Raw genomic sequence first — 24,517 nt, 5'->3', positions numbered from 1 at the left:
CATTTCAGCACCTCTGCACTAAATGATGTGGTCACTGTCACATACAAGAATGATGGTTTCCTAACAGACCAGTGTTCATCAGTGCTTTAAAAAGAAGACTTAAAAAAAGAAGGGCAGAATCCTGGCCACGCAGAATTTAAGAATGAGTAGCTGTACCAATCCAGGCATTTATTTCATTTTCAACTCATTAGGTGAGTGACAAAATAGAAGAGCAACAAGAGAATACAGCTGTTTTAAGATATTGCTTTTTTCTCTACTAGAGGTGAAATCAGGGTGAATGGATGTGAGATGACACCAGCTGTTAATGGGATTTTTGCCACTGAAAAAATATGTGCAGGTTGCCTTTAGAGTGCTGCTTCATTAACTACCATTAGTCACCCATTTCACAACTGAATGGGCTCTCCTGGAGTTTTGGTTGGTTTGGGGGTTTTTGTTGGTGTGAGTTTTTCTAATAACATTTCTACTCTAAAAGTGCAAAGCTCTCCCTGTGCACAGCAGGGTTGTGTTCATCACAAAATACAGTACTGAAGAAATATCATGAAAAGAGCACTTGGGATGGCAACTAGAAATAAAGTCTGGTTTAAAAATTGGTCTTGGCAGTTGACACCTAGGGTTCAGAGTGTCCCTTAGTAACTAAAGGAATCACAGACTCTGCTCATACCTTTGCTCATATCAGTAACAGCTCTCATCAGATTTTATATCCTTCCTGATACATGTCAGCATTAATTATAAAAAAAAAAAGAAAAAACAAACAGAAAACCTCCTCATCCTGATTCTCTCTCCACACTCAAAGCTTCTTGGGACTCAAGGAAACTTGGGAGCACACACAAGAATCAGCCCAGGTTTGCTCATCTCATCCACACCACCCGAAGTTGCACTATTTGCAGTGGTGATAGCTTCAAAAAGCACTGCTAGGTGGTAGCCAGCTCCACCACCAGATATCCAGCACCAGAGGCAGCAGCATTTCTTGGCAGGGCCTGCAGGTTTTGAGAGATGTATAAGAGCTAGGTACCTAAGGCTAGCAGTGCCTTGGATTTGGAATCCCAGGCAGGCGGTGTGTCTGGAAGAAAACATTCCCCTTCAGCTTACTCTAGCAAATATCAGAGAAGTTGTCCAGCTTTGAATACTCCCAGCTCCTGGGTGTGCTGTGTACACACTGCAGCACAGGCAGAACATGACAGACACGTGTTCCTTAGCTGGTCCAGGTTTACAGAAGGCACTGCATGTGCTGCAGGACACAGAGCTGCTGAGGTCTTCTGCCATGCAGACAGCCAAGGATAACACATCCCACCTGCTACAGTGGGGACCTACTCCACAGACAGCAGCTGAAGGTGCTGCTGGAGCTGAAAAAGCAGCAGAGAAAGTGGAATGGAAATGAAAGGGTCATTTAACTACGAGGGGGTAAAGCACGGCAACACTTTCACTTCATTTTCAAAGGATTTGATTTTAATGCCCATAATCACAGCACAAAGCGTTGGGCAGCAACATGTGGGAAGTCTTTGGGGAGTTCTCCCCTTTTGAAGGCAGAAACAAGGCTGAGAAAGAGTCTTTATGATACAGGGAGAGCCACCTGAATTCACAATATTGAATGAGAATGTAAAAAGTAGTAATGATAATAGCCTGAAGGACTGAGCAGAACTCGGAAGCAATTCTAGGACACACACATGCAGCCTTTTTATCCCATCAAATATGAAGGCTGAAAAAGACCAAACAAAAGCAAAATACATGGAAAGGTGGTTAGGTGGATGATCTGAAATCCGCTCTCTTTTGGGGCACCAGAAGCAGTAAGATTACAGGCTGGAGAGAGTTCTATGCAGTGTTTCCATTGTCAGTCTGTCTGTAGTGGAAGAGACTCCTGGAGTCCAATTTTCCAGAGTATTTGAGAGCTTCAGCAAAAAGCTTTGTCACCTGTCAATACAAAGCAGAGGAGGACTGAGCATCGCAAAGGCTGCATGACAGAGCAGACTCCACACTTCTGCTCTGCCACCCTGAAACTTCCTGGTGCAGGTCCAGTCCTTGAGTTCATCCAAATCAATACCAATTTCAAGGTGGCTGGGCACAGGAGCTGACTCCAGCCCTCTGGAGCCTGAGTGTCCAGCTGCAGAGATGTAGATGTGCCCAGGCTTCCTCTGCAAGACAGCTCTGTCCCACGAGAGCTGTTTTTTCTGCCCAAATGTAAAGAGAACCAGGGTTGTTTTCCTCTCTCAAACTCAGAGATTAAAACTCTACAATCCAAACAGTTCAGTGAAAGGCATCAAGCAGGTGTGATAATAAATTTTGGATGGGGACCCTTGTTGTGGTTGTCAGAACGTGTTTTGCTAGTAGGCAAAGGATGCATCTGCAATTTCCCGTTCCTGCTAATCATGTCTGGCCATTATCCTGTGAACCTGCAGTTTGTCATTCTCCCTGCCCTCCACTCACTCCAATCACAGCAGAAGATTTTGAACAGCTGGACACCAGTTCAAGTCACTGGGTTCCATGTCAGTGCCCACCAAAATCAGTGGGAGTTAGGCTGCTGTGCTTAATGAGAACCAGATGAGGCTCTTTTGTGACAGTCAAAGCCACTTGCAAAGGAAGGCAAGGTACTGCTGGCAGCAGGAGTCCCACTTTGCATTACCTAATATCTGTTCCCCATCAGTGTGTGAAGGGCTTTGTCAGGAACTACAAACCCATAATGACTGGCAACTGGGACTACAACAGGACAGGCAGCAATTCCACTTGGATGGCACTTCTGAACTGGACTGCCACAAGGATCATTCAAGAAAGCACAGCTACATCCTGCTGTAAGGTTTAAGGACCATACCAGGATAATATTCCACTAAAAAGTGCTTCCCATGCCTAATTTAAAGATGTTACATTCAACCCTGTGAGGTGTTTCCTCTGAAGTGAAAATGATGCAGCAACAAATTCAGCTGCATAGTGCAGGACTCAGGACTTCAGAATTTTTTTTTGTTTGGTTTGATTTGGCTTGGTTTTGTTTTACTCAGAGCAATGTCATTTTATGTAGTAGCAAAAAGAAGGAATATTTAAACCACTGTGTTGTCATGATTTTCAGATACATTATCTGTAAGAGATAATGAGGGTCCAAAACAGAGTGGAATCTGTGGTCACAAGGGCTTGGAAACTCTGAAGGCTCTTATGTTTAAGAGGAGAAAGAACAACACGGGAAGTACCTTGAAGTTAGTGAGCAGAGCAATGCCACTGTCAATAGCCATCCTCCGGATCACATAATTATCATGGACAAACCTGGTGTTGCTGTTGGGCAGGTTAATCACCAGATCTATTTTCCCATCCCTCAGCAGCCTGAAGAGACAATGCACAAGACAGAATGACAGTATGTCCTTCCTAATAAAAACCTCAAATGAATAGCACAGGCAAGCAGCTAAACAACACTGAAAAATGTCATTTGAGCTTAGTCTTTGCTCAAGAAACAAGGGTTGAGGGGTTAGGGCACTAAGCTTTATTCAGGATTTTGGATTTATTTCAGTTCTAGTCAGCAGTGCAAAGCAATATTCAGCCTTGATACAGCTCAGCACAACTGTGATGTTTATTTAGCCTTTTAATGACAGCCAGTCATACCTCAGTTAAAGGCATGACTGACTGTCATTTAAAGGTTAAATACTCAGATTTCATGTATACTTGTATGAAAATGTAACATGGAGCAATACAACTAAGCCATACTAAACAGGACTGTTCAATGAGATTTTCATTAAGCTGAAACCTCCCTGCTGCAGCAACTCCAGACAGAATCAGATAAACCAAAACTTTTGGACTGAATTCAAAGTCCCATTAAATCCCTACCATTAATTTCAACAGGACCAGCAATTTGCCCCTTGCATTTGCTGTCCTGGATTGTAAACACACATTTAACAAGGTGTGTTGGTCTCTTACCTCCTGACAGAAGGGAGGCTCGGACTCTGGCTCTCCTGTGATGGCCATGCCACAGGATTTGCTGGGATGCCATTAGCATTGAGCCAGGCTGAGGTTGCTTCTGTGGCATAAAGCTGTCCCAGGAAGAAAAGGGATATTTACTATGTACTTCACAATAGCAAAACTCTTCACTGAACTCACGTGGGCCTGACCCAACACACAGCCTTGTTGTCAGAGATGATTTTGGAGAGCATTTTTCATAAAATGGGTGTCTCTCCACATAGAGAGAAACACAGAGAACAGAACAGCCTTCCAAGCTTTCTGTTATCTGTGATTTCCTGATGGATGATAGTCAGTGTATGGTAGTAGCACTTCCAGAAGCATTGAAGTGGCTTAGGAAAACCTAAATCCATGTGGCTTTCAGTAGGGCTTAAGTTCAATCACTTGTAATTTTTCCGCCATGTTTATTTTATTTTTAATGCCTAGTGCTAAGTTCTGAAAAGTAGAACTCCCACCAATCTTCTGTGGCTGTGCTGCTTTTCCATAGAGATATGGATGCAAAATAATACAGAGGAGTTACAAGAGTGATGTAAACATCACAAAGTTCATGTATCTGCAGCTTGTGAGTATCACTGAAAATGTAGCACTATACAGATATACTCCATACAAAAGGACTTCCCTTCCCTGTCTCCTGCCATACATGGCATCCCATTGGCATTTTTATTTCTTGGAGAAGCTGGGGAATTATATTATGCCATCTCAGCTGCAGGCTGATAGGAGAGCCAGGGTTGTTACTGCCCTCACAGCAGACCCATATGCTCAATTAAACAAACATAAAAACTATTAATTGGGTGGTACCTGCTGACTTTACAGGCCACTCAGCTAAAAATCCCTGTTGTACATTGAAAACACCCTTTTTTTCTCTACCTCCAGAGAAACTGCAACGTTTCCGTAGCAGGCTGAGGACATTTGAGATTTTGAAAGATCTCCAGCTTTAACTAAGTGGAACCACCTACCTTGAAGCCTTGCTCATGCAGTAGTTCTGCTACACTGAGGAATCTGGGGCGAAAGGACTTCTGAAAAAGGAAATTTTTTAGATGTAGCACCAAAGGTAGGATTTGGAACAGTACATTTTTGGGCAACATGAAGCTCATCCACACTGTGCTAAGAGGTAAATACACTTTTCTGGGCTGAGTGTGTGTGCATGTACAGCACCATTCCCATGAAAACTGTCTGGATCCTGAAGCCCAAGTGACTCTGAACTAAGACATATTGTGTTACACCAGAATAAGTGTTCCCATACTAAATCAGACTGCAGCCACTAAAGATTTACTATTCTATATTAAATATTTGGGCAATTGCTTTCTGAAATACACCAACTAGAGTCTCCTCAGTTCTTAATTAAATATATTTTCAATCATTGCTCAAACACTTGTATTCTCTTCTGGCAGATAACATATATGGATGGCTTTGGGTTGCCTGTGAGTGCTCTGTTTGCACATTCACACAAATAAGAGCTTGTGCATGTGTGAGTTAATTTCTGAATCCTCAGGATATATGGAAATGGAGTCAGGAGCCTGGGATGCCATATTCCCATGAGGACCTGAATGCCTGACTTACAGCACCTTTGAAAGATTGTCTTACAATGCAAATCCAGACTCAACATCATTTAGAAGTGTACAACCACCTCCTGTAGACATCTGCACTTGAACAAGCTGTTTTAGAGTAACAGGTGAGAGAAAGTATCATCCTAAGTATCTTTAGGGTGTTGAATAGCAATGCAAATATCAGATGCAACACATGACCCTCTCACTCCCAAGGCAAGCCAAACCTTGCTTTTAACCTTAGCCTGGTCTGGTCTTACACACATTTGCAAGTAAGATTATTACAAGCTCTCTTGTTCCTGCTGGAGCTACTGATAGCTTAACCTTTATGGATGAGAGAGCAATATCCTGAAGGGTCAACAATTTCCTAAGAAGAAAAGGACTAAACAGGGCTTTTTTTTTTCCCTGAGCACTCATTCTGAAAGCCATCTCGTTCTGTACTTTAGCTGGAAATTATAAATATACAGTGTGACAGGGTTGGCAGCTTCCCAGTCAGAGAGAATGGTTCTGCCTTCTGGTCAGGGGTGTTGGCTTTCACAATAGCATTATAAACTTCTATCAAACATGTACTGAACACTTGTGACACATAAAACAGCCTCTCTATGAAAAGAAATTACAGCTGTCAGCTTGCATTGCAGCACCCTCAGATTTACAAGCTGGCTGAAATAACCTGTGTAAGAAACCATTCGTTACTAAAGGTGAAAAGTACAAGCAGATTTACTTAGTCAAAGGTATTTATTGTAGGAGAATTGCAATTTTTTTTTTCTTTATCTGAAAAGTTCCATTTCTTATAACCCCTCATGTTTTCCAGCAAGCCTTGCTGTTTTTAAAGGACTACATCCTTAGCTCATTCAATACATCTACATCAGTTCTCACCGAGATCCAGCTCAAAATGAAGCCAACCCATCTCCTGTGATAATCTTGAATTCTCTATCCAAATCCACAGTGGAGGATGCAAAAATTCTGATATGTAAGGAACCAAGCTAGAAGGTTACCTTGAAACAACAGACTTGAAGTGCCAGGATTTAAAAATAAAATACTCTATTCATGCTTTCTGCATCTTGTGGTCACTAGCATAAATGTAAGACAGATGCACTCCATCCCAGAGATATCATTGAATAGGCCCATCAGAAAGAAAAACCCTTAATTTTCAACGCCTTTGGTATAAAATATAAATTATTTAATGGCCAACTCAGGGTTTCAGCATCACAGATTTCTCCAGACTGTGGGAAGAGGTAGGTTATCAGCTCGCATAAACCGGCAGAGTTTCATTTGTCTAACATGGAAGTCACACTCCTTCTACCCTGGCAGATCATCAGACCTCTCAGATCCTGGGGACCCCTGTCCTGTGCAGTGTCACTGAGTGCTCTCAGCTGAAGGACAACACAGCAGGCTCACAGTCCCCACCAGCTGCCCAACCTGCCTTGTGCTGTGCCCTGGCCATCAAGGAGCACTCCCCTGCCTGACCTTGGGATGGTAACTTGGCTATCCACAGCTCAGCACAGCACCAGGAGGATTACCTCTGGAACTGCACTCCAGTCTGGCAGCTCCCAACAAGGTGGGTTCATTGCCTGGGCGTCCTGGGCTCAGTTTGGACTGCAGATCACAGCAGTACCATTTGACTCTTGATTTGCAAAACACCCCAGAAACATTTGCAAGGAAACCAAGATCTCCCTCTCTACTCCTGTTAACTATATCCATTTGACTTTTACCTTCAAGAAGGCAGGGTCCTCTAACCTCAACATGATTAATAGCAAAGGTATAAATGTGCAGCATACCAAATCACTGAAATATGAGCCTAGCTGCTTTGGAGAGAAGCAGAATTCAAGACCATTTTGCTTCTTATTTCTCTCTCTGCAATAGATAAAAATCCTGTCTAAAAATCAGAGCAAGGTGCTAGCCATGAAGCAGACCATTGAAAAGTACATAGGTGACAGTCTCCAGACTGGGGAGGGGACAATACCTGGTTCTTGGAATCAACTTTATGCCTCTTGATTTGGAGTTTAATTATAGAAGAAATATGCTGAGATGCAGAGAGATCTTTAAGCGATTGATCTGTTGTTTTTAAGTTTCTTTTGCAAGAAAATAAAACTGTAAACCACTCATTAAAAAGACAGAACCTTATTACTTTTAAAAAGTTTGTGGAGTTGAGCTTTGGGCTTTGTTCTATCTTTTCCTTTTCCCTTCTTTTTTTTTCTTAACACCTTTGTAGAAAGAACATTTGGCTCAGTTTAACAGCTACTGACACAGAACTTGCATAAATGCTTTCTATAGCTAAAATGACTTTCTTTTCTGCCCATTCCACTTTAGCTGGTATCTGGAAAATACACTTAAAATTTAAACATTGGTCTCTTTCCTTTTTCCTCCTCCTGGTTTTGCTTTTCTACTTTTTTAAATGCTGTTTTAAAATATGCAGTATATACAGTAGACATACAGTACCAACTGCCCAGAGTTTCATACTGAACTTTTAAATTTTATCTAGCTAGCAAGCAATTTTTCTGCTAATTAGAGGTAACTTTGAGCAACTGCCTCCATCCCCAGATGTGTGTATATATGTTGACATTTAAGGACTCAGCAGTAATCCTTGTTAGCAGAAGTCATGCTCCTCTCTGGCCGCTTTTCACACGCTTCCTTCACATCCTCTACTGGCACAAATAGCCAAAGACATTTTTCACACCCCAGTTGTCTGACAGGAAAATTCATCTATTCTGTGGTTTTGTTTTATCAGCTTTATGCAATCATGTAGAGCATCAGCTTATTGCAAGCACAACGTGAAAATGGCAGGAAGCAATCAGATGGTTTTCTGGGGCCCAAGAATGTTCTAGTTGTATTGGAAGTGCATGAATTTTTGAGGAACATACATACATCCCAAAGTTTACAAGTGTCTCTGATTTCAGCACCTTATGCAGTCAGTAACTATTCTTTGATAAAGAACAAAGACTTTTTTTTTTCTTTTCTGCCTAGCTCCCTGTTCATCCTGAAACACACAACCTCCTTGCTGATCCAGGCCTGTGAAAAGGGCAGGGCTGCTCCTAAGGAAAACCCATCAGGAACTTCCTCACATAAAAGCTCTTTGCAGAACCCATTGCACTGGAGAGTATTCCCATAATGACATCATTCAAACTTTCTGTCATACTGAGCAACTAAACCTAAAATCCCGGGCATCTGCAGAGTCTGCATCCAAGAGGCAATCTCTTTGAGGAGGTAGCTCTGGCCAAGTGTGGAAACCAGAAACATCACTACTAAAATGTAGCATTGGCTCTTTTCTGAGTTACTTCTGGCTCACAGGAAATGTAGGGTAGGCAAAGGATCGATGGCAGAAAAGTGGTGGGGCAGGGTGAAGACTTGTTGGAAATGATACAACTCCCAAATTTAAGGAACTCAGTCAGGGGTTTGTCTGCCTTTGACAAGGCAGGTTGGGAATTGGGGTTTCTCTTCAAAAGACTTCACCAGGGGTTTGAGTTTCACTGTGTGAGATCTGATGGGCTTCAATCAACAAAAAGAAGATTCCTAGGTTCTGAGAGTTTAACACCTACAGACTGGAAGTAGCCAGAAGATAGAGAGGAGATAAATGGATATTAATAGACATTACCCCCTGGTGTGGTTGGAGACACCTGGTCTGGGAAAAGATTGATAAGAGAACCAAGAATGAGAACTAGATTAGCATCAAAGGTGAAGGAATCAATAACAAATAGAAGACTGGATACTAAAAACTGTGTAATGTAGAACCAACGAACAAGAATTTATTGGGGGTTTTTATGTATAAATATGTGAAAAGTCCGGTAAAGAACTCTGCGTAATGGAATGATTTCCACTGCACAACCTGGGCAAGTGTGGATGGAATGATTTCTATAGCACATCCTAGCCAGAATAAAAACATGGCCAGAATAAAGTTCTGCATGATTCTCATTAAAAGATGTTGCTGGAGAATTTCTTCTATTGCCACAGATTTGGGGGCAGACTGATGTCCTTTAACCCCTTGCCCCACTGCACTTGAGTACATTCCCATTGTGACTCCAGTGAGGAGAGGGATGTGACAGTGCCATACCTGAGGAGGTCTCACAGCCCAACAGTTTACACCAATAACCAGCCCACAACACCCCAACAACATCAGCTTTTCTGCACTGTCAATGACGCTACAGCTCTGCTGGAAGGAAACCTGTGCCTTCATGGGGAAAGCCCAGCAGATCCAGCTTTGCAGCATGGAAACTGCCTCACTGTTTGGGAGGTTTGGAAGAGAATGGGTTTGAAAAGGGCAAGAGGCAATGCACAGATGAAGGGAGCTCATATGATTGGAAAGTCACATGGCCAGGGCTCCCATTGGGAGGGAGCACTCTGGGCTCTGGTTGGGATGTTTCTCTGAACTGACCATCTACAGCTTTTGTTCCCCCAGAAGCATCTCTTAGAGCTCTCTGATCCCAAGTCTCTGCTTGCAGCCATCCCCAAGGGCTTCCCACAGCAAACTTCTGGTTTTTCTACCTCCTCAGAGGGATTGCCTCTCAGATGCAGACTCTGCAGGTACCCTGACTCCATGCTAGACTAAAGCTTGTATTTTAGGGTTTAATCTCTTGCTGTCATCACTGAAAGCTGCTCTGTGTGACAGAAAAAACTTCTGTAGTTGCCGGTAGAAGCTATCAGGAGGCAGAGGGAAAACCCACCAGACCAGCCCTGTTGTTAAATCCAGCAAAGATCTCCCCACAGAGTTTGTTCCTCACTGTCACACTGCACTTCAGGATGAAATGCAGAGAAACACATTTAAGCCATAAAGCCACATGAATGAAAACAAGACTAAAGCTACTGAGTTCCTCTGTGTTGGTCCTTTTTAAGCTTTGACTTTTAGGACTCACCTGGATTCCAATCAAAATCCCTTCCTTAGGAAATGTAAACCCTGTGGCAAGCAGAGCCTTCTGGAAGGCAGAGTATACATCCTCCCCAAAGCATGCAACCTGCAGAAAGGCACAAAGAATGCATGAGGGGAAAACCAAAAACAACTCAGAAACATTGCTTTGAAAAGAAACAGGAATGACATTTTCAAAGAGGATCTTTTGTTTCTGTGTTCAGAAGACTGCTTTGCATGGAGCCTGCAGGCACAGGGAACAGAACAAATCAGAAAATCATTGCAGACAAATCTCATAATTTTAATGAAGCAATAATGGAGGAATAGGCAACACTTTTGTTTCAAACAGCACACCAAGGAGTAACAATTGATTCTGCTAAGTTATTGGGATGCTGTACACAGCCTCTGCTCCAATGTTTGGGATTGCACTGCAAATTATTTAACATTATAGAAGGCTTAGACCCAGTGAGAACTGTGCACAGAGGCACGTTCCTCTGTGTGCCTGCAAACCAGGGCAAGGCAGTGTTTGTGCTCTCGTGTACTCCTGGCATTTCGTGTGAAGGAAAAACCACATGATATAAAGATGCTTTTCCATTAAAAGTTCACAGATGACCAAAATTCAAGTCAAATTTTAGTACTTACTTAAGAACAAAGCAATCAGGCCAATTTATGATAACTTATTTTAAATAAATTCTAAAGAAACAGTTGGGGAAGAAACCAGCAAGAATGATTTAGCAGCTCTCCAGCATTCAGAACTGGATGTGGAGCTCGGGTGCTTACAGACTATCATATGATAACAATCTTCTGAAAGAGCTCAACTGCATTCCTAACCAAAATTTGGAATTCTGATGACAAAAAGAGGAATGCATGAGCTTTTGTGAAAGTTTAAAAAGATAAAAACCAACCAACCAACCTTCACTTTTTCTGGTCAGCTCCACACTTGTTGAAAAATAATCAGAAGCAGAAACTGTCACTGATTTTTCTCTGTGAAATAACAAATCTACCAACATATAGAGATGGGATAAAGGAGCTGATTGAGAATTGCTATCCCATTTTCCTCTTATGGTCCTTCCCATCTCAGAGTGAGCCCTCACATTCATGGTCTCACCACAGTGAGCAGAAAGCAGTATTTCATTAAAAATAAATTATGATTTGCCAGATCTACTGAAGTAAAAAAAAAAAAAAAAAAAGAAAAAGAACAACTAAACAAACAAAAATCCCACAAGGAAAGGGATAAAAAAAGTCATGACAACATGATATATTCTAGGTGTTTCTACATATTCTATATTCCTGGACTTTTTAGGGTGACAGACAGACCCTCCCTTGTAGGCTCTCCAGCCTGCCAGGAGAGGTTTATCATTATGGCATGGTCCACAGCCACCATACTCAAAGGGACCCCAGCACTGTCTTCTGTTGTGGGAACCATGGCTTCCAGCAAAATAAATCTCTGCCAGACAGATGTGACAAATTCCAGCCCAGATCAAGTCATGTGTGTGAAAAATGTCTGTGAGGAATAACTGAGCTTTTTACCCAAAGCAAGTTATTATCCTTACTTCACTATAAGAAAGACTTTCATAACTGTCACACTTTATGGCATTTGTGAATATGGATCTTTCCAACTCATAAAAGTTAATAATCCCTCCTTTATGACCATGGTAATCTCTAACTCTGTATAAAGCCCAGAAAAATAATTCTTGTCCCTAGTTACATTTTTATTCTTTTTTTGGTGAGGAGATTGTCTCTGTATTCTATTTTGTTCTGAAAATCAGGAAGTCACAGAAGTCACTTGACTTTTTTTCTGCCCATTAACTATACTGAAAGGAAATCTTCTATAATACTGATTTCCAGCATATTATGAAGAGCAAAATAAAGTCATTCTGAAGAGATGTAGGAGACACAAGTCTGTTCTTACTTTCTATCTGGGTACTTTTCCATACTAAAATGGTGTTTCCTAATGAAAACAGCTCCTTTGGATGCACCCAAGCTCACAGAGCAGCCCAGGATCTGCCACCTGCCTAGTGATGGTACAGCAGACTTAAGTCTGATCAAATTGCCTCAGTGTTTAATCATTTTCTAAGAGGGTATTCTGGCCCAGAAGAAGTTTTTTCTACTGCAACTCATTCAAGAAGGAACAGAGCACATAAAATTTAAAGACCACTTGGGTGTATCCATGGACGCCCTTGATAGCTCAGTAATAACTCATGAAGAAACCTTTTGTTCTACATGAGTCAGGTGATATGGATGGAAACCTGTGCCTGTGAGGGTGCTGAGCCTGGGCAGGAAGATGCCCAGCCCTGTGCCCTCACAGCATGCCATAACCACACCAGAAGACATTCCAGCAGCACCTCACAGCCCGGCTACACAGAGAGTGGGGACTGCCCACAGTCCCTGCAGCCACCACATTTTATCGTCTCTTTCTTTCATTTTGCACCTCAGGACATGTCTTGATGGTTATCAGGTAACATGAAAACACCACACATTTTTTGCTGCCTTTAAGCAACTGGAACATCCCAAGACCAACCACTCGTGCCCAAGGGCTCTCCACGTCACTGCTGCAGCAAGTGTCCATGGGGCTTGGGAGCTGTCACCACCTGTTTTTCAGAAGCACACGAGTCATAAAACAGCCACCCAGAACCCAACCACTCTCAAATAAACTCATTTCAGGCTATCACACCAACCAGGTCCTACTCGGGGAGCTGACATGCAGGTAAACAGGGACATCTACTGGCTGAAAAAACTGGGTTTTCCAGGACATTGTGGGCTTTACGGCTAAGAAAGATGTTTTCAATTTTCTGAAGAAGCAACAGATGCCATCATGATTCAGGCAGTAATAAGATGACTTTCAAAGATTCATGACATTTAAAGTCAGCTTGGTTTAAAAAAAAAAAATCAAATCTAAAAGATACCTCCCCAGTAGAGGCCATTTCACACCGGAGAACAGGGTCAGCATCTCTCAGTCTGGACCAGGAAAACACTGGGGCCTGGTGAAAGAAAGAGGCAGAAGGGAGAAAGAATAAAAATTGGATCATTAAAAAAAAAAAAAAATAAAAATTCCAGCTATACTTGGAAGTGACAGAAAGAGATGAGAATTTATCCAAAAAAAGCAGTGGTCAAGGCTGATAAACAAAGCACTATTTGGCAAAGTAGTTCCCTCAACATCTCGATGATGGACTGGAACAAATACTTATGTATTCCACCAATAAATCAACCATCTAACTCTTGCATCCTGCTCACATTCCAGTGGTAGATTTTCAATCAGTGGTAGCCCACTGTCAGAATGATTTTAAGGACACATTTTTAAACAAAAAACTGTGAAGCACTTAATTCATGGAACAAGGAGAGATACTACTGAATCAAGTTGGTTTTTCAGAGAATTATGTTTTCCATTAAATGTTTCATTTGCAGAAATAAAACTATTCCACAAGAATGCACTTTTTTGGTACAAACAAGATGAAACTTCAGAAATTATTTCATCTTTTACCCCTCCCCCATCCAGAAATACACATTTGTAATTTTTTTCTCTTTATATGCTAATGTTAAGCCCCCTATCACTGTTTATTATTATAATTGTTATTATTATTATCATCTGAGGACTTAGTACACAGCTCTCTTGTCTTATTTGATCTTAAAATAAGAAACATGGAGGAGAGGGAGGAAAATAAAGTCTCTGTTAAAGAGCCAATGACCACATGTAACAAACATTGAACAAATTTCTTACTACCAAGTAAGTCTCTGTGAGGCTTCTCCACGTCTTCAACTACTAATGGCATTTGTATAAAGGCAGCAATATTTCTGCTTAGAAACAAATCTATTTTAAAATTTGAAGCCATAATTCTGTCCCTGGAGGTCTCCAAGGGTAACACTGAAGATAATACAGCTGCTGCTTCATGACACCTAATGATGACCAGTTAAAATGAGACAGGAGAAATTCAAAAGGTTTCTCAAAAAATGTCATGATTCTTTGTGACTCTTAGATCAGTTCTGTTTCCACTGTAAGTAAAGTGAAAATTTTTACAGTGGCCAACTCAAGCAGAAATATGGCAGTCAAGATGGATTATTTTAATACATTTAATTCATGGATTATTGTAGTATATTGTCTTGAAAGGTAACAAGCAGCAAAGCTTTCCACCACCTCCCTAATTTTTACCTGCCATGAACATGAAGATGCATCATCAGGAGCAGACTCTGGTACTGCATCTAAACCCTACTTAAAACTTAGTCATTCTCTACCTAGGATTTAATCTTGGTCAGGCCCTGATACTTGCACCAGTCTGGAAGGAAACATGGCAAGACAGTATTTCAGTCACTCAAGCTTAAAGAGTGGTACTCAAAACCACAAAGGAGCAGCTATGTTGACAGAGAAGAAAAGAGTTTTGCATCTTCTCTTAAGAACTGCTGAAGAAAAAGATCCTGTGTCCATGCAAATACTACTAGCAATAAATTGTAAGAGGATAGAAAATATGATGCATGAATAACAACAAACAGGCTAAACTGGGATGTTTTTCAAAGTTTGGCATTTCCAAAGGTGTTAACAGGTTTTTATATTTGACAAATCCCACGCAGAATGCAAGCAGTATAAAAAGCTTTGTAGGGAAGTTTTCAAGAATAAAGCTGGGTTTTCTGCTCTGTAGCCAGCGTTCCCAGGAGAGACAAAACTCTTTGCAGTTCAGCTAACAACAGTGCAGAAGCCCCAGGTCTAAATAGTAGAAATGGACAAAAATAAATTAGGCTCACCAAAAAAAAAAAAAAAAACCAAAACAAAACAAAACAAAAAAAAACCAAAAACAAACCACCAAAACAAAACCAAAAAAAAAAACAAACCCCACAAACTACCTCAAGTTTGCATTTTGGATAATGCCTATCTGTGGCATCAAAATAGAATGTAAAGATATATAAAGATATTTCTATACTGGCTGGCTTGGGACATAAATTTGGCTTATATTTTAATAGTTCTGAACATTTTATTAGTAAAATGATGTTAGGTATTTTCTGCGTCCTCAGTTTTCACTTGATATGGAAGTTATTAAAGCTTGAAAGTTTCTGTATAAACAATTCTCATTATCCTTTGGATTTTCTGCACCACTGTTCTAGATTTTTTTATGATTACCTTTTTTTTTCTTCCACTAACCATTCAAAAATATCTACCATACATTTTATTATGTTGGGTCCTATACAAACTTAGTAATTACAGAAAGTAAAATCTTGGCCCTACAGAAATCAAAGCATGCAAGGCTTTCACCCCTATTTTAACCAGTGGTGTATATAAAGGGAATTATGTGGATTTGAGAGCCCATGTCCCAGGTCCTGCAGATAAAATGTGAGGGGCACCCACCACAAAAAGTTGTGCATGTCCACACATGTATTACATAGTATTATGAAATAGCCTGAACTTCAGTGTTCAACTCTGCACGTGTAAATTTATTATGCAGTTCATAAACAGGATTCAGAATAGGTTAGATTCTAAAAATAAAGACTTGGTTTCACTGGATAATTATCCTCTGATTTTTCTCTGAAGTTTCCAAACAGATTATCTTGACAGAAACTACAAAAGATCAATTTGACCTTTGGCCAATGAGTAAATTGTTCTCTGTGGGCATTAAAGTACTAATTGTATATTAATGTGTAACATGCTGGCTCTGTGGTGGGGTGTCTGTGGCTCTTTTGGAAAACATACCTTAATCCCAACATATCTGGATGGAAAAATGGGATGTTCCATTGTGGGGAGGGATGACTCATTAACCTGTTTCCCAATCATCACTTTAGTGGCCACATCAATGAAATCCACACCCAGGGTCTTGGATACAAAGGGGAAGGAGCGTGAGGCCCTCAAGTTGCACTCTATCACCTGGTGGGATTAAAAAAAGAGAACTATCAGGGTCAGGCACTGTGCAGGGAAAAAATACATTGATTCATATTTTTTGAAATCAGCCCTGAGTCCTCTTGGCAGACATATTCTTCTGACTGTCAAGTAAGAAACACAGAAATTGGGATCATTATTAAAACAGGGAAGAGGGGTGGGGAATGGCCAGAGATACAAGCAGCTGAGATCCATCTCTGTTGTCTGAATATGAGAACTGAGGGGAGCCAGACTTCACTCAGAAAATGTGCTCTACTATATCCTAAGTTAATGTGCAAGAGGAAATATATGCACCAGCAGTAGGAACAACCTCTAGAGGTCCAGCCTGTTCTTTTCCCATGGGGGTGGCCCTTCCTGAATGACAGGACTGTCTTTACTGACTTCCCTCACCCACATGTGGCAGCCATTCAGCCAGGCAAGGAGGTACCAAAGAAGTACTGCAACACTCTGAGAAGCCACCTTGGAGTTCAAGAGCAGAAGAGGAATTGCTGTAAGTGAGAATGGAGTGAAAGGGGGCAAGAATAGTCAAGGTACAACTGAAAAGCAGGGGCTGTACAGAGAAAGACAGGCACTGCTGTGGGAAAGCAAGGAAGGAAAAACTCTGTTCTCTCCCTCTGGGAAGCTTCTGAATAACCATGTGTGAAACAGAGAAAAGGTGAAGAACAGTAAGCACATTTAACTCAACTCATAGCCCAAACAGGAATTTTTACCAAAAATGCATCTCTTGTGTTTCCTGTCAGGTTTTCTTCCTGTTGACTGTATCTTCAGTCATACTCTGTTCACACTCCTCTGACCCCCTTCCATTAGCAACAGAAAGCCAGCTGTTACCCAGAAAGGGTCACACATCTGCTCTACTTCTGTTGCTAATAGCTACTAGGACTGTTCAGATAACCATCCCCATAGCTTATAGTAAAGGTTTAAAGATTTACATTGTCTTGCTTTCTTTTCAATCCCTTTGAAGGCTTAATTCAACATCAAAATAGTTAAGGATGAGAGAAGACATTGGAAATCTAAAAGTCATGCTATCCAGTACATGGCATGAAATGCAGGTCGCAGTGCTGCCCATCCTATTCCAAACTGATAATTTTGGGAAGGACAGCAGCCCACAGTGAAACAAAGCTGACAGACAAGCAAGCAGGCTCTCTTCACCCTCAGTGTGACCAAGGGTGGCACTAGCAAGCTCACACCCTCTGCCAAGGCAGGTTATGTGCCCTGGCTGCCACTGCCACCATGCCCTCACAGCAGAGATGCAGGACCCACACACCCCAGCACAGCATGGGCCCTGCCACACTCACAGCAGCTCTTACCAGCACATTGCTGCCTTTCACCAAGAACTGGATATTGAATGGACCAGAGATGGCAAAAGCCTTTGCAATCTTTTTTGTAGCATCTTTGACCTGTTAAAAAACCAAGTTTAGAAAGTGCTAATGTGTGTATATAGAATAAATAATTATTATAATTATAATAATTATATAGAATAAATAATTAAGTTCCACAAAATAGAGAGCAATAAATCACTAGACTTGTGGATTTCTTTAAACATCATCTCTCTCTGCCTTGTTTTATTCTCCATACCCACATTTTGGCAATAGCACTATTTCAGAAGCAAACATGTTTAATTTCCCTAGTAACCAGGAGCTTGAAGTGCCATTTGAGGGCAGAAGTAAAAATCAGGATTTTATGTGTGTGAGAAAGCAGAGGGGAGAAGGAGAAAGAGTCAAAGCCTTGCCCTGTAGTAATTCCTACACTGCATGCTGGCATCTTTATACTTTTCTTGGTGACATAATGAATAATGGTTTGTTATTTGAGAATAACTAATCAGTTTTGTAAGTGTCCTGAAAGTCTTTCACCAACATGCCTGTCCCATCACAGATCAGTGGGAAGTGTCTGAGTAGGTACACTCTGGAACAAACTGGGAGGAAAGCATTATTTCCCAGGTGTGTCAGTACAAGGCTTTGAATAGCTTTGCTCCAGGAGATGGCTATTTTCAGAAACAAGACTTTGGACGTTCTTGGGAAGAGATCTGGAGCACAGATCCGTGCATTACAGCTTTTGCTGGCTTCCAAGCAAACCTCTATCAGGATGACATAAAGGGGCATGGTACATTTCATTTAAAAATGCATCTTAACAACTACCTCTGTATCACAAGGTTTATTCTTGAAAGGGGAAAAAAAAATCAAGATTAGGTGATGTTCATTCATCCTGATGATATTTTTGGAAAAGCAGATAGCTAGAAAGTCATGCATCTGACATAATCATCTAAGTATTGTGGGAGAAAAGGAAGTGGAAAGAGAACCATGGCTTATGTATGAATTAGACAATAATCTACTGCTACAGAAGCTGGTTCTAAACCAAGGAAACAAAAAAAACCTATGGGTCTAAAAGTGTGCACTTTTACTGCTTAAATTACTGGGATACAGTTCAGATAATCAAGCCAATCATCCTTCACTTGCACACCACACTGGCCTTGGAAAAATCATTGGTGATTTGATTTCTCCACTGGTGGTAGATAGAGGGAAAGCAGAGTCAAACTCTCATTTCCTTTTCTCTTTTCAGTGCTAGAGCAACACCTACCTTCTCCAAGGCTTCCTGGCTGATGGTCTGTGTGGGAAACACGAGGGTGGCATCTCCTGAGTGAACGCCTGCATCCTCCACGTGCTCTGAAACAGCGTGGGAAATGACCTGCACAGAGCAGTGAGAGAGCACTCGGTCATTTCACCCTCCCAGAAACTGCTCCTTCCTCCCCAGCACAGCCCAGCCTCCTGAGCACAGCTGTAGCTGAAAAAGGATACAGATGGAGAGGGACAAAAAGTGAATTTCCCAAAATTCTGGGGAGAATATGTCTGAAGCAGACACTGGGCACATGAACAAAGAGACCATCAGTGTCTTTGCTACTATGGTTAAGCAAATCATAAATATGATAAAACCTACCACAGCCTGGAGATCCTAAGGCTTCCTTCCTCTCTCTAACACATGTGGGCTCAGAAGGTAAAAGCTAAGGAGGCTTTAAAGCAGCTTTCTAAGTTCTGCTTGCCAGAAAAAAAAAAAAATCATCATTCCCCAACAGGAACAAGCATTAACTAACATCACAGGTATATAATTTTATGCCCACTCTTTAAGCAAAGAAAGGAAATCCAGACCTAAAGATTTTAATTGAATTAACTGCATCAAGGCATACAACCTCAATACCAAAAAAGTGATTACATCTGCTGGTTAAAAATTAAAATTGAAAAAAAATTATTTCTGCTAATTGTGAACTTTGTGACTTTTTTGCCCTTGAGTAATGAAAGGCAAGACAAAATTGCAAAAAAAAAAAAAAAATTGAATAACTGTGGTAATCCCATAACTCATGATAAAATTCTGAAGAAAGTAATTTCTGAAGGCAGTGATTTGCAAATCTGGTAAAAACTATATTCAAAAGGTTTCATTTATGTGGATAAGCAATGCTTAAAAAAATAACTGGTTAGATGTATATATAAAGAGAGGTGGAGCTTTTCAGGCACAATAGTTTTGAGCCTAAGATGAATTCCTCTTGTTCCTTTACTCTCCTCAGCATGAATCCATGGCTCTATAATAAATCATTCAAATTACATATTTTTGTAGATCTCAGATCCTGAAGAAAGAAGTTTAATGTTAAAGAAAAGTAAAGTACTTACCCTTCCTGCCTTGGCTACAGCATCCATTTCCACCTCACGGGCATCTTCAATAAATTTAGTGAGTACCACAGGGTAATCCTGCCATCAAGACAAGAAAAAATTAGAAAGATTTGTAAGAGAGTATTTGTAGACCACCTAGAACCCTTTGGAAGCAAAAGACCAGAAGACTAATCTATTAATATTCTCATTTCCACAGATAAATGAACTTTGCAAAGATATAATGGGGGAATTTTAGCATGATTTCCCTAAAACCACTGATGCAAAAAAGTTTGAGCTCTCCATAACAACACCAGGACAGGGAAGTTTGGGGGCAAAACCATAGAGGTCATGGCACAAAGATAGCAAGAAATGCATGGATCTAATGACCTCTAAACCCATCTCCTATAGACAGCCCTTAACTCCAAGGTCTTCAATTCTTCCTTGGCCTGAGCCTCCCAGCCATCTCACTGGACATGGTGCTTCAAAAAGGAACTGATCCTTGGCATTCTCAACGACTTTGTAGAGTGGTTGGTTGCTATTTTACAGTCATGCATTTTATGCAACTGATCCATTTCTTTCTGATTTCTCTGCCTGGTTTCCTAAGTCTCCCAGGGAGAGGTTGCCACTAATTATTGCTGGCCAGGAACAGCCTGTCCTTGACTCTCACTACCTTCCCTTGGTGTACATTGTTTTCCTTCCTCTTCTTCCTGCCTGTCTCTGGGATGCTAGCGCACACCTCCACTCTCCTCTAATACATTCTCCTTCCAGACGCTTGCTCCAAAAACTCTAATCTGCATTCTTCCTGGCCAGCTTTGTGTCTCAACATTTTACCTGTCCCATCCACTATTAACTGCCTATTATTTATTAGAGAATAAAATGAAATAAATGACAGTTTGTGCATGTTTTAAAGGCTCCTCTTGAAAAAATACCCAGCAACTCCAAAAGTTACAAGACACAATTCCTTCCATTTATCAGTGCAAGGGTAAATTCACAGGCAAGGACAATGCTGAAGCCTACACTGTTTCATAAATTTAGTGGCTTGTGTCCTGTTGCTTTCTGTCTTGCTGCAGTTTTTCACCTGAAGATTTTATATGTGCGCACAGCCTTGTTTACTTCAATCTGTCTCAACCTGCATTAGAAGTTTTGAACATTATTGACAACATAAATGCCATAATGACACAACATTGGAACAGCAAATCATTAAAACAACAGAAGAACTAGTCAGGGCCTTTCCCTAGAGAAGTTCTGCTGGATGAAGCAGAAGGTAAGGCTTTGGAACCAGAAAAACTGAGCCTTATGTCACACAAAGGATGCTCACAATACTGGGAGCTTCTGTGGAATCACTCACAGGCCACAAAGCCTTGACAAGACTAAAAATCCTCCCTAATGTAGAAGCAGAACACTACACTTTTGTTCTGATTTTCTTTTTGCTAGCTTGGCTTCAACTATACCATAGCTTTGGCAATAATACAACTATACTGGATGAAGGAAGAAGTTCTTCCCTTGGCAGTCTGACTACACCAGGGAAAAAAAATAGCACGTAAATCTAGGGTAAGTCTCTTCAGGATCAGAACCAGAGCATCCAAAACCTCATGGTGTGCAACTGGTCATTTTTGAAGTGCCCTGTATGTGTAGCAGAACTGGATATCATAAGGATAACCCACGGGAACACCCTCTCTTTCCCCTAGAAATATGTCATGGATTGGCTAGACTCTACAAATGCAGCTCCCAGAAAAGCTTCCGGCACCAGGGATGAGAGTCTCAGAAACAAAGAACACCATTGCCCAATTCAAGTCAGTCAAGCTGTGACAAGTTAAGCTGACCGGGGGTCTTTTCTGGACTAGAGCCTCCTATAGGGCATCCACTGCCACCACAAAGCCACCCAGCAGCATGACAAAGTGATCTGTCCCACTGAATGGGGCTTGAGGCTGCTGCCTGCTCTGCTTCTGTGAGTGTAAACATAAAGCAGAGTGCTTCAGATGAAGTACAGAGGGAAGTCTGGCATTTTGGGAGGCCCAGCACTGCTCAGAACCTGCACACTACCACAGGTTGACCCTATAGTCTTCTGAGAATAGTTAAAGAATTCCTTCTGATGGAATTCTGAAGGAATTCTCTAAAAGTTGCACTACCCCTCTAAAACTTGCTCAAAGATGGTAATAAGTGGTCTCCTTGCCTCCACACTAACCTATCCTTCAGGATATTATTACTCTGAAAGGTATCTCCCTTTCATTCCACCATTTCTTGCTGACAAGTTAAACTTGCACCATTTGCCTCATACACTTAAAAAGCTCATGATTTTCTTCAAGTTTTAACCACCTAAGAATCCTGAGAAAGCAGCAATATGTCTGACTGCCTCAGCCAGTTGTGTTTTCAGAGAGTTCCTCTTTGATTCATTTATTTTTAACTCCAAGATTCCTGGAACAGCAGCGTTTATGGTGCCACAGTCCTGTTCTGAACAGTGACCATTAAAAAAAAACCAAAAAAAAAAAAAAAAACCACCAAAAAACAACAAAAACACACACACACAAAAAAAAACCCCAAAAAACTCCTTCAGAAGAGATGCCAAGACGAAGTATTTAGTTGTTCAAAGAAGCCAGGCAAAACAATAGAGAAAATAAGTGAAAGGTGCCCCCATTTCTATGCGGGTTGGCATAACCTGCCACTGGTAAGCCTGGAAGGGTCCCAGCTCAGAGGACTACATCCATTTACATAATTAACTGGTCAGAAATGTACATGCAGGTAAAACAGCTGTTCCTACTCCATGCAGGCATGCTGGTGGGGTCAGTAAGGATATTTGATATTATCTGTTAGGGAATAAACTGTGGAGTCAAACTGTCTCCTCCCCAGGCAAGGAAGGGAAAGAGTGAGGAAAACACAATAAGGAAACAAAGAGATAGAAGCCACAGCAGAGATGAAACAAATAAGGGGAACACAAAAGGAAGTGGCAGCACAAAGAGGTACCTGAGAGACTCTGGTGGCTTCTGCTAAGAACTTCTTCATTTCCTCTTCAGTGAATACTACATTCATTGCAGACCCACTGTGAGAATAGGAAAGAAGAGAAGCCAGGTCAGGCTCCCTTGTGAATTCTAGGGAGAGATCAGTGTTAGGCACCAGGGCACAGGGTTCACAAGGTTACCAACTACCTCTGCATGAGAGACTAGCCAAGGAAGCCGCTGACTCCAGCCACTTGCTCTGCTCTTGACTCAGAGAGAGGCAGAGGTGGTACCCAATTACCCTCCATTATCCTTCCCAGAGAAGACAGGAGACCTCCAGAGCCACAGTGGAGAAACAAAGAAAAAACTGTGTTTTCACAGCCTTAGCACTGCTGCCAAATGCCCTTCCTGAGCCAAGCCCTTGAAGGTCCCCCTAAGCTGGGGGAGATGGCTCCTCAGCCACCCAGCCACAGTAAGGCCCAGCCTCTCCCCAGGAGCTCAGGACAAACACTCTTGGCTGCCTTTAGCCCAATTGCTCCTCAGGGACAGATGAAGTGAGGCTTGCATGGGTCACTGGCAGTGGTTGTGACAGTGTAAACCCAGATGCAAATAGTCTGTTCTTTGCTGGCCATTTCACTGTGCTCCTTAAAGAGGCAGACACAGTAGAGCAGATATCTGAAAGCTGATTTAATTTTAACTGCCAGTAATAGCAGAGAAGGGGATCTGGGAGAACATGGGTCCAGAGTATGTGATTCAAGTACCTTTTAAAGACAAGAATCTTATTAAAAATGATGTTACATTTCCCATTTCTACCACTGATGCCCAGCTTCCCCTTTGCTTTGTTGGGCAAGTCCACAGAGGCTGTGGGGAAAAGTGGAAGAAGAATCTATCCCACAAATCAGTCACTTTGTCCTAAGATAAATAGACACAGGTACCTAGGTGATTATATTTACCTCTTGGGCTGATGTAAATCAATAGAGTTCAATAAATCCATGAACTTGTGTCAGTAGTACCACTGAGGATGTGAGCTGGTGTACACAGTACCTAACTGGTGGGGAAAGGCATTTAGTTTTCCAAGGAACCTGGCCAATATTAAAGGTCATATCTGCTCAGAGAATGAAGAAATCTAGCTGTGAACTGCTGCTGTTCTGCAGACAGAGGCCAGGCCAGGGCTTTTCACACTCTCATTCCTGAAATTTTACATCCTCCAGTTTCGTCTTTCTCCCTGGAGTCCCCCTACCCTGCACTAACACACATTAGGAAATACATAACAAAGGAGGGGCCTATAATGGTTTTAATACAGATGGAAGCAACAGGCTAAAAGAAGTGTTCCCTAACAATCTGGAGAATTACATCAGGAGCAGTTGTTACCTTACACTTAACTAGACTCAACTCTACTCCTGACAGGAGGGATCTTTTCTAACTGTGCTTGAAATCCTATTGCAAGTCTTAGATGCCAGATAGAAAAGTCACATTCAGGAGTTGCTTCTAAAGGTTATTTCCTTCAGGGATGAAGAAACCTTTCTCCTTTCCTTCTTTTAAAATAGAAATTGTGCTTGTCCTCCAGCCCCAAAATCTGATATTGAGCTTCTTCATTTTGATATGTGTGTCTTTCATATGAAAAGGATCCTGTCTCCAATTTATTTACACTTGTAAACTGTGCCCAGGAAACTGCCTCTCTGTGCTGAGTCATCCAGCTATGAAGAAACTTCTCACAGAGAAGAGCAATCATTCAGAACTTGTGAGTTTGCTGTGTGCATGTGCTGGTGTAACCTCCTCAA

The 24,517-nt window shown here is 41.5% G+C and overlaps 1 protein-coding gene across 1 annotated transcript in view; it reads right to left on the bottom strand.

The window, feature by feature from the left end:
• Window positions 1-1,424: 1,424 nt before the first annotated feature.
• CPS1 (carbamoyl-phosphate synthase 1) overlaps window positions 1,425-24,517 on the bottom strand; it is a 101,492-nt gene continuing 78,399 nt past the window's right edge. Inside the window, exons 29-39 of the mRNA XM_068196475.1 lie at window positions 22,765-22,840; window positions 19,825-19,902; window positions 18,743-18,850; window positions 17,476-17,565; window positions 15,986-16,156; window positions 13,218-13,292; window positions 10,322-10,420; window positions 4,887-4,946; window positions 3,892-4,004; window positions 3,174-3,303; window positions 1,425-1,908 (exon numbers count right to left, since the gene is read on the bottom strand). Of these exons, the coding sequence (XP_068052576.1) occupies window positions 1,810-1,908; window positions 3,174-3,303; window positions 3,892-4,004; window positions 4,887-4,946; window positions 10,322-10,420; window positions 13,218-13,292; window positions 15,986-16,156; window positions 17,476-17,565; window positions 18,743-18,850; window positions 19,825-19,902; window positions 22,765-22,840 (1,099 nt within the window). The 3' untranslated portion in view covers window positions 1,425-1,809. The remainder of the gene's footprint in view (window positions 1,909-3,173; window positions 3,304-3,891; window positions 4,005-4,886; window positions 4,947-10,321; window positions 10,421-13,217; window positions 13,293-15,985; window positions 16,157-17,475; window positions 17,566-18,742; window positions 18,851-19,824; window positions 19,903-22,764; window positions 22,841-24,517) is intronic.

This window comes from Anomalospiza imberbis, chromosome 7 (genome assembly GCF_031753505.1).
Source record: "Anomalospiza imberbis isolate Cuckoo-Finch-1a 21T00152 chromosome 7, ASM3175350v1, whole genome shotgun sequence".
Taxonomy (NCBI): domain Eukaryota; kingdom Metazoa; phylum Chordata; class Aves; order Passeriformes; family Viduidae; genus Anomalospiza; species Anomalospiza imberbis.
This window is presented reverse-complemented; position numbering and strand designations above follow the sequence as displayed.